We start from the raw sequence: 10932 nt of genomic DNA, 5'->3' as shown, positions 1-10932 counted from the left end.
GTCTAGACGATCCCCCCTAACTATTTACATTGTTTCATTGTTTGTTTGTTAGTTTTGAATTTCGCGCAAAGCTACACGAGGGCTATCTGCGCTAGCCGTCCCTAATTTAGCAGTGTAAGACTAGAGGGAAGGCAGCTAGTCATCACCACCCACCGCCAACTCTTGGGCTACTCTTTTACCAACGAATAGTGGGATTGACTGTCACATTATAACGCCCCCACGACTGAAAGGGGCGAGTATGTTTGGTGTGACGAGGATTCGAACCCGCGACCCCCAGATTGCGAGTCGAGCGCCCTAACCACTCTTTATGTAAGGATTAAGTTATTATTTTTTCAGTTTTACAGACGACTAGGTATTTGTTCTTGAAAATGTACTGTAGATTGCAGTAGAGTTCGAGTCAGTTTTGGATATCTAACTTACCAGATACTGGTCAGTTTTGGATATCTAACTTACCAGATACTGGTCAGTTTTGGATATCTAACTTACCAGATACTGGTCAGTTTTGGATATCTAGTTTATCAGCTACTTATCAGTTTGGGATATCTAACTTACCAGATACTGGTCAGTTTTGGATATCTAGTTATCAGATACTTAGGTCAGTTTGGGATATCTAACTTACCAGATACTGGTCAGTTTTGGATATCTAACTTACCAGATACTGGTCAGTTTTGGATATCTAGTTTATCAGCTACTTATCAGTTTGGGATATCTATTTGCGCTAGCCATCCTCAATTTAAAAATAATAGACAAGAGGGAATTTTGTTAGTTGTTAATAGCAAAGCTACACAATTGGCAATCTGTACTCTGCCCACTGCAGGTACTGAAACCCGAGTTTTAGCGTTATAAGTCTTCAGGCATACCGCTGACACAGTGGTAACTAGAGGGAAAATAGCTAGTCAACACCACCAACTGTTAGGCTACTTTAGTCAAATATTGGGATTGCCTGTCACATTATAATACCCCTCAGAGTTGAAAGAACTAGAACGTTCCGTGATTCGATTCTAATTTCCTACCCGCAGATTACGAAGTTACATGAAGGGTTGCAGAAGGCAGAGTGAATGCATCAAATTAGCACTTATCCCCCAGTGCACTGGACAACTTGATTATAAACAGACTCACGACTAGCAGAGACAGACATTTGTGCTTTTCAATTTTGGTTGTGTACTAAGTAATTCATTATTGCCAATGTATTTTAATAACTAGACTGCATAAGTCAATTTTTTAGCTTGTTTGACATTTTAATGTCATGTCAAAATAAAGAAAAATTGATATAGCACCAATATTTGAAGTTTACAACCCAAACACTTGACACACATAATTTCACTGCTAACTGGTAGTAGCTATTTTTTTATGGCCACCATAGCAAAAATATGTGATGGCCTTATAGCCAAAAATCTTTATTACAGCATGTTCTGTGTGTGCCAAATTTCAGACACAATTCTTACATATACCTGCTGGACTATAGCTCCATCTAGTCAATTTGCTTGGTTTATGTAGATGGCCATATAGAAAACCACTAATTTTGACCTGTATATGAGAGATGGGTGTATTGTGATTGAGATTCTCTAAATGTCTTATAATGTATACAATACAATAGCAAAACTTAAAGGGAATAGTCAATGCTTCTACACTAAACGAACAGGGAAGGTTATATTACATTGTGATTTACTAAGCTTTCAATAAATATATAAAAAAAGTTGTCTAGAGATGAAACTATCAGTAATAACTCCTTTGAAAGTTAACTGAAAACCTTTATGTAGAGGCAAAGTGTATGCCTCTTCAAAAATTTATATAGATATGGTTGTGACTTATTTCAGTTATGTCTATCCACAGAGAATGCAGGAAGTTTCAAAACATCATGATAACATTGCACATGAACAAAACTGGTCATTCTTAGCTCAAGTAAAATGCTAACAAAAAGTTTACTTTAAGCAAGTTTGTTTATTATATTATGAAGAAATAAGTTTCATCTTTACTAGTTTTTCCCTTCAACTCTGGTCAGGCATGGCTTAGTAATTAGTGTTCGCAAACTGTGAATCCAAGGATTTATGGTTTTCAACTCATTGCCAAAAACATGTGCTTTGAGACTGTTGGTGTGTTACATAAGAGTGACAGTCAAATTGCACTAGTCTCTCAGGCAAAAGGTGGGTGCTGTTGACTTTCCCTTTGGTCTGCTAGTTCAAAATTAAGAATGGCTAATGCAAAGAGCGTCTGTGAATCTTTGCAAGAATATATAAAACAAACCAAACTTCATCTGTTATTATTGAAAATAATAAAATGACAGCTCATTTTGTAGCTTTGAGCTGCTGAAAACAACTAAAACAGAAATGATAAGAAGAATATCATATAACTGTAGATATAAATTCACATGGATAGGACACTATCTACACTCTCAATAACAAATCACCATACATACTAGTAAATTTTAAACCAGACATAATGTGAACACACAGCTAAAGGGTCAAGCAAATGATGTTATGTTACATAAACAACATTCAGAAATGAATTAGGTCAAAGTTAATGACCTGTTATTTTATTCTATGTGAATACCAATGAAATATTTTCACATGGTCAAAATCTGTAACGTCTGCTAACACCCTGTTTAGATTCAAGTGTTTTGTATACATACATGTATATAATACAGACAAATTTTGAAAAAGCACTAATACTTCAATTGCTAAGTAGATTACCTTGTACCTAATAATGAAAGTCAGTGAATGAAAACGTCATTTTCATGATCTTAAAGGATATTGTGCACTGAATGACATATCAGTATAAAATGCATCATTACAAAGTAACCAGGCACAGCACAACCTAAGAAAAATATTTTGTTTTAGTATAAAACTGCTCAATAGGCTATCTGCACTGTGTCCATCGTGAGGATTGAACCTCAAATTTTGAGATACCAGAAGACACAGGAGAGCAATGATGTATTTTTCAAAATATTAACTTTATGTCAAAAATACTAATTCTGAAAACATGCATCTTGGACCCTTAATGTGATATGATAATAATCCATACTAGACACTCTTCTTCTTTAATGCTACCTTATACACTGCCATGAAAAAAGGCTATATAATAGGTTTAGTTTGTTTGGTTTGAATTTCACGCAAAGCTATACCAGGGCTATCCGTGCTAGCCAACCCTAATTTGGCAGTGATAGACTAGAGGGAAGATAGCTAGTCAACACCAATGAATAATGAGAGTGACCATCCCACTATAATGCCCCCACAACTAAAAGAGCAAGAATATTTGATAGTGGGGATTCGAACCTGCAACCCTCAGATTATAAATCGAGCACCCTAACCACCAGGCCTTATACAGAAAGTAAATAGGAAACTATTGGTATTTTAGGCACTGATTTTACTATCTACAGAGGGTTGAGTACATTATATGAAAATGATTCTGAATATGCAAATCAATAGCTCATGTGACAACTACATTTGATATACATTTGCAGTGGAACAGAATGCATCAAACTACATTTTAGCATTATTTGACATTCATAGGTGGTATTATGCTGCCAAAAATTGATCATTTATGGGAAGGGTACGTAACAACCCTTTCCAATACAAAATATTCATATAGTCAGATTATAAGGCCAATGGGGTGTGGGTTCACCAAGATAAGAATTCCTGTCATACCTCCTGCTTAACTATCACATACCTTATGCAGCTAGGCAGTGAAACAGGTATTCATGCTATTCATACAAAAACGTATCAGTCAAGATGTCTATGAATTTCTGCACAATCATACTGTTGAAACAGATGCTGAGAAATTGTGGTCTTGGATACTAGATGGATTATGGAAAATTTCAGGGAGGACTGGTGAACCTTGAACATAACAGCCTTATGATGGAATCTTTTGCAATGGAACTTTACTGTAGGATTATTATCAAAATGTGTAGTTGTTAGATAATGATTGGATATGGCGGCATGGACTGAAATGACATTGTGATGCTCTAAAATCGACTTCTGTAATACAATTAATACTAACTTCATTGTTATTATTTACTAAAATTGGTTTTTGAATGTTATTACTCAGAATGGTTTTCAATCATTCAGTGCTTTCTTCTGTTGCCTCAACATCTGCTTCAGCTTCTAAGAATCCATGGTGAACTTCTAGTATTTGACTGGAAAAGTTACTAATGTTTTCTTTGGAAAGTCATTATCTTCTTTGATACGATGCAACGATAAAGATTGCTGGTACACAAATAGTGACATACTAATGGTAAATAAATTTTATTTTCACATTGGCTTTAAAATATTGTATTAGTACAGACAGATTAGGTACAAGTTAGAGTTCTGGTCCAAACACAAGTCTGTCTGCACAATGAGATGCTTTATCCTTCCAATAATGTCACCAAACAAACGAACATCCACAAACAGTGTGCAACATCTGCACTACCATGACTTTAACATCTTCCTCCATGAATTTATATGTCCACCATTACCATCCAATGCAACTGTGTGAATTTTTAAGAACTGTAGAACCTCATTTACTTCAGATGAAAAGCTATGGATGCTGTCTGTTCTGGTAATGGCATAGTTTGCTGGAGGTCAGTGGTTACATAGCATAGATCAAACACAGTGTAGAACATGTTTTCTCATGGTCAACTCTTTCCTGGTGTGACACAGTTCTGTATTTTTTCTAATGTTCATCACAGCAATCTGTAATACCACAAGTATATGATGATCCAGGTATACCTTTCATTAACAGTACTCAATGCAAAGTTAAAGATTTGGCCTCTTTTAAAGCAGGAGTTAAATGTTTTTATAATGACATTTTTCCAGAACATTTTCCTGCATGTTCCATGACATTCTGCACAACCATCTCTTTTAGCTTCTGTTGTCTATTGTCATGATGCTCTCATCTATCTGATAATGGTGCATAGCCACCTTTGAGAACCTTCAGCTTAATAATAACCACTTTTATCGTGCTTCTTTGACACAGAAAATAAATTCTATTTTACAGAAGAGATGAATTTACCATTGCATGTACAACTGTGTTTATAATATGCAGTTTTGTGCTTTCTAGCATTTGATTAAGACTCTCGAATATAACTTTTTTTACAGCAACATTTAAATGATAGTGTGTTACAACTATAGCTTCAATATGTATGGTACGGAAGATTTTGTACTACGAAGTGGCTGTAGCTCAGGTTTCTTTGTTGACATTATTTTTCCATTTTGATGAAACAAAACTCTGACCTTTGTTTCTGGATAATGCTGCTCATCATTTTTTTAATGGATAAAGATTACTGGTCACTTTTTGTGATTTGCATTCGTTAACAAGAAATATCATATTTCTTTTCCCTGATATCTGTGGATCAATGTCCATTTTTGCTCCATGTACTGGCAAGTGTTGCAAAATTTGTATTTCGATCGTTGTCACAGGTGTTTATTTATACCTTCACAGACATTACAAAGTTCTTCATCTGAACTTTGTTTGTACTCAGTGCTCTTCTTCACCAGAGAGATATAGTTTTCACTGTTACTTGTTTGCATTGTTAGAAACAGTGCTCTCTTATTACCACTCAGCCCAGCTGTGTTTCTTTTTTGTGAAGATTCACTTTTGTCTAACTTCAATCCTATTCTATATTAATTCATATTATGTGTTTCTGAATTTGTTTGCCTACAAAATCCTTCCACAATTTTGGAGCTAGCAGGATGAAACTTGGCAGGCAGACTTGGGGACACATCCTTAATTATATGGCATAACCCCCCAACAGTTATTCATTTGAGTTATTAAGGGGGTGGTGAATAAAACATGCCTGTATAATGGGGATCTAGGAGTAGGCTTGTATGGCATAAGAGTTTATGTTTCCGGTCCTTCTCAAAATCCAAGGGGCACCATTTTTGAAACTGGATTCCTACCCCCACTCACAAGTTACCAGAATTAAAATTGACAAATGTGCACTGGTACTATAGGTAGGTGTCCTGAGGGATTTTTTCAGGAATGAACCACCTTGGACATGATAGGAGTAGGTTTTCAAGGTTTCTGAACCTGGAACTGGCATTAGATTTAGTGTTCTTGGACACCCTCATGAACCCAGAAGCACCATGCTTGAAACTGTGTTCATACCCCCACTCATAAGCTAGTATGGCTAGACACGGCACAAGTATTCATATATTATGAGTGGGAGTCCTAATGGGGGTTGTTTTTGGGTACAAACACCCCTTGTGGTAGCTACAGAAGTAATTGGGTATAATGCAGGAGTTTGATACACTGGGGCTCCTGTGAATCACGAGAGGACTTTGAACCTCATTGTAGAGCATGGGTATTTTATGCCAATACATTATGTTGAACATCTGGCTCTGGTTGTACTAGTTCCATTTTTTAAACATCTCTAGCTGAACAACATCCAATTGTGTAGTTGAATGAGGTGATGTTAACTGCTCATGTGACTGACAACTAATATCACCTTATTGATTGTCATACCTAACAGATCTAAAACATTACTTTATCACTTTAGTACCCCCTAAACCAGTAGTTTTCCTTTTGTGAGCATTTAAAGAACAGTAATGCCATTTATTTTTTTCAAATCTAAATCTACTAATTTCAAACATGAAAATAATTTAATAGCATCTACATTTTGGCCCAGGCTTTCACTACAATCTAAGAAAATTAATACACTAAAGTGAAGGCAGCTAGTCAAAAACACCCACTTACTCCAATCAAATAACAGGATTTGACCATCATTCTAATAATTTACCCACAGCCACAAAAAGTAGAATACTATTTTACAGGAATGGAACATAAATTACAGTCCTTCGGATTCACAGAAAAGCACACTAACCATTAGACCACAAAGCACACTAACCATTAGACCACAATATATGATCAAACAGCATTATTATTTCAAACATTCATAAATAATAATTGTGAAGTAATCAATTTTCGTTTTAAAATAGAGCAAAATAAATAAATAAACAGCATTCCAATGAACACTATGAAACCTAAAACAAAAAGGTTATTTTCTTAGACCATGTTGGTCTCCTCAGACTCTAGCTATGACTGGCCAAGTACTCTAATAACATTTACATAACTTTTGTTGAAATCTTATATCAACTTATTAAAATTAGACAAATAAATGTTATTTAATAACGTACTTTTTCTTTATATGATGGATTTAATGCCAATCTATGTCTACTTTTTCTGTCACCATGAATTTCTCACAAAACTAGAACATGCTGATATTTATAATACTGAAAACAATAATAATGCTGCATAGTAACAAGCTTGTGAACAATGGCATTTAACAGTTATCCATTAATGACCTTAGCAATAATAGATCACTCAACATATTCATCTATATGCACATAACACCATCATTCGTGCATGTCTTTCTCTTTTTTTCTTCTACACATAACCCTTTATTCACTAAACCCTACAAGTTTCTTTAAATCGAATTTCTTCTGGCAGTCTATGCAGAATCTTGCAAACACCAATTCAAAACAATTCATTAGGAAAAATTAAGTGAACCTATGTTTATTATTTAGGTTTTTATTTCCTTATTAAAACTAAGACTATATCGTACACAAAAAAATTTTTTGAAAAATCAATTTTTAATCATTATTTAATCTAGTTTTACACAACATGTATAAAAAAAAAAGTTCTTTTTTTCTAAACAATGTACATTTATTTTCACACCTACAAAGTAAACTGACAGTTTGACTCTTGTTCAGATTTTTCTGGTTGAAATCAGTGAAAGAAAGAAATTGTGACTTTTCATTTACATGTAAAAAAATTTTTTATCATTAACTCTAAAAACTGCAATAAATATAATATTCATTTACACTTTGCTATAAAAATGTTCAATACAGAAATTAATGTTAAATGGTCAATAAATGACTTGAATTAGCTGATGATATTAAGGTCCTGGGTGTTGCTAACTGTGAAGAGGATGCTGCTGATTTACAAAAGGATTTAGATCATTTAGTGAGTTGGGTAAATAAATGGCAGATGGGTTTAAATTATGCAAGATAATGCATATGGGCTATCATAATTTGAATTAAAAGTATAATTTCGATGGGAATAACCATAACATTGTTATGAAAGGCTCCACATTTATCTTATTTCTGTACTTTGATTTTATATAAGCAAGTTGAAAGAATGTAGTAATGCGTCAATTCAACTGGAAATCAACTGTCTTGTTTTTTGCAATCAGCAGCCAACTGTGCCAGGAGCACAACAAATTTAGATAATTCAACGTATGTTGATTACAATTATTAATATGGGATTTATATATATTACTATATTAGTTTTATAATCTCTTAACATTTTACTTTATTTGTTACTCTTTCAGTAAATGGCAATTTCATAAATTTGATGTATTACTGTGGCCCCCCTTTAAGTACTATCATGGACCCATAGGGGGGGCCCATGGACCACAGTTTGGGAACCTCTGCTCCAGAGCATACTAAAAAATAATGGAATGTTTATTTAGAAGTAGGGATATTTGATGTTTTTGTAACACAAGTTGCACGATGATGAAAATTAAGAAAACAATTCAACAAATATTGGTCTATTAATAACATATTCCTTTAGTTATTCATAAAAACACATGATAAAAGAGATGTTTCAAACTGTAATTTATTGCATAATATAAAAAAAACCAACATAAAATTATGTCTCATTTGTCTGTACAAGGCTGGCCAACTAATGAAGTTGATAAAAATGTAATTTTATAAAACTTTCATTTCAATTCTATTTTGATCTTTGTCACATGTTATAAAGTTCCATAAGGTATAGTATCATTTGGTTTAAAGATATATGCAGGAAGCTGTTCACCTACTGGGATGATGAAGAGTGATTTTCTCCCTGATCATTCCTGAGTATCCTTATAATTGACAAAACAACACATACATACACATACATTTGTCTGTTATATATTACTTATGCATACCAGTTTGCATCTGTTACACTATTCTTTGAAAGATAGGTTTGACAAAGTTCTGTTGTTAGCATCTTATGGCTGATCCTATTGCCATGAATGTACCAAAAGTTCCTCCACCTTGTAACATCACTTTTCCAACATTCTGAATCAACTCTCTTCCTCGCATTCCATACCTAAACATCAATATAAAATAACATTTAGCTTGTGACTCAAAGAACTTTAAAAACAATTTGAATTAATAAAGGAAGAAAATGTTAAATTACAACATTTCTTGTTTTATTAGGGCAAAATTTCTTCTGCAACAAAAAATTATTTATCCTCAACAGCCAAGATAAGTTAATAATATGAAAAAAATGTCAAAATGCATTTAAGTTATTGCATAATACAATATTTTACTATTTCACTTCAATTAATGTTCTGTAGGAGTAAAGCAGTGTTTTTATAATTGAACTTAATTTTTATGAAATAGTTAACTGTGGAAAATAAAACATGCTTATTAGTATTAACTGTACTGAAAGACTGAAGTTAAAATTTTCAGTATAAAAACTAAAATACTATTTAAAATCTATAATAATAAAAGGGTGGGTCTGTTTGTGTCTGCTATAACTCCAAGAGGAAATAACCTAGAAACCTAAAATTTTGCACACATACTAAGTGGACTCTGAGGGTGTGCAACTGGGTATTATTACTTATCCACATACATGTCAGCATCTTTTTAATCAAGCAAGGTAGTAAACAACCACAAAGAAAAGAAGTGGTTCCTTACACAACAACTTCTAATATAGAAAAGCCAATGCATTTTGGTAACAATGAATTCCAACAATGGCTTTTATATTATGTTGCTTAGCAATAAAAGTATAACCTAATATTGTTGTTAAGAGGCTATGTGCTGAAAGTATAAAATGAAATGTATAAACTACAAAATTGAAAAAAATATTTGTTGTTTTCTAATTTAGAGGCTCCATTGATTAAAGAGGTTTAAGCTAACAATGAAACAGTCTCTATAATAAAAGTATAATAATAGAAAAATTGAATTATATATATTACACATTTTAATCAATACTGTTACTGAAAGTAAAAGTACAGAAATAGATTACGTCTTGCTTACAGAACACAAACATTAGCTGTTGGCTTCAAGTACTGCCATAGATTAAATATTCATTGAACAGCGTAACATCAGTATAAACAGTTTTTTTACAACCCTTCATAACTGTCTTGTAACCAATAAAAACCCATTAACCCAATGACTACTGGCTACTAACTTTCTTAGTAGGCAATGCAAGTCTTGCTATATTTTATTCCAACAATAAAACTAGTGGATGAATATGTTTGAAACTTCATAAGAACTTTCATAAATGTATGTAGTTTAACAGAGATGAAAGTGTCCCTTTCCTAAGAATCCTGAAAATAATCGAAGACAAGTAAGGGGGGGTCCGGCACCCAAAATCCTGCATTTTGATGCATTTTAGTACTTAACATTCACTTAAACAAGTTACCCCATTTTTCGTACATCAATGATTATCAATTACATGTGAGAAATATCAAATCTGATTCCCCTAGTTAATGGATAATTTTCAAGAGTGCATTCTTTGGAATTCATAATTTTCACTATTGGATGTCAAAACTTATACAAAGTAATGCTTTTATAACTTACACTCAGTACTGCATATGTGTTTTTGAAATGTGTATGATTCAACTGAGACTAAACAGTTCACACTATTATGAAATTGAATAGATTCATTATTAAAACACTGCTAAAAATAAATCAGACATTGTAAAATCAAACTCATTCGCCGAATGTAAACAAACCGCACAATTGCATAACGCTTATCTATGGCATGGAACACCAAAATCCGATAAATAATTCTAAAAAATGTGTTTCTCCGGAAGAAAACCGGAGGTTTTTAGGATTTTTTAGAAATATCCGGATTTCCGGATATATCCGGAAGACCTTCATTATTAAGTTTAAGAAACATAAAGTCTATTACTTTGATAAATTTAGTTTTTTTGCATTATGATCTTTAATATTTTGG

The 10932-nt window shown here is 33.3% G+C and overlaps 1 protein-coding gene across 2 annotated transcripts in view; it reads right to left on the bottom strand.

The window, feature by feature from the left end:
- Positions 1 to 8577: 8577 nt before the first annotated feature.
- Positions 8578 to 10932, bottom strand: part of LOC106470850 (reactive oxygen species modulator 1-like) — an 18202-nt gene continuing 15847 nt past the window's right edge. For both annotated transcript variants that reach the window (XM_013931422.2, XM_022399483.1), the window contains exon 3: positions 8578 to 9072. In XM_013931422.2, the coding sequence (XP_013786876.1) occupies positions 8964 to 9072 (109 nt within the window). In that variant the 3' untranslated portion in view covers positions 8578 to 8963. The remainder of the gene's footprint in view (positions 9073 to 10932) is intronic.

Source organism: Limulus polyphemus, unplaced genomic scaffold (genome assembly GCF_000517525.1).
Source record: "Limulus polyphemus unplaced genomic scaffold, Limulus_polyphemus-2.1.2 Scaffold4247, whole genome shotgun sequence".
In the NCBI taxonomy this organism is placed as follows: domain Eukaryota; kingdom Metazoa; phylum Arthropoda; class Merostomata; order Xiphosura; family Limulidae; genus Limulus; species Limulus polyphemus.
The sequence above is the reverse complement of the archived record's forward strand: the minus strand, read 5'-3'. Positions and strand labels throughout refer to the sequence as shown.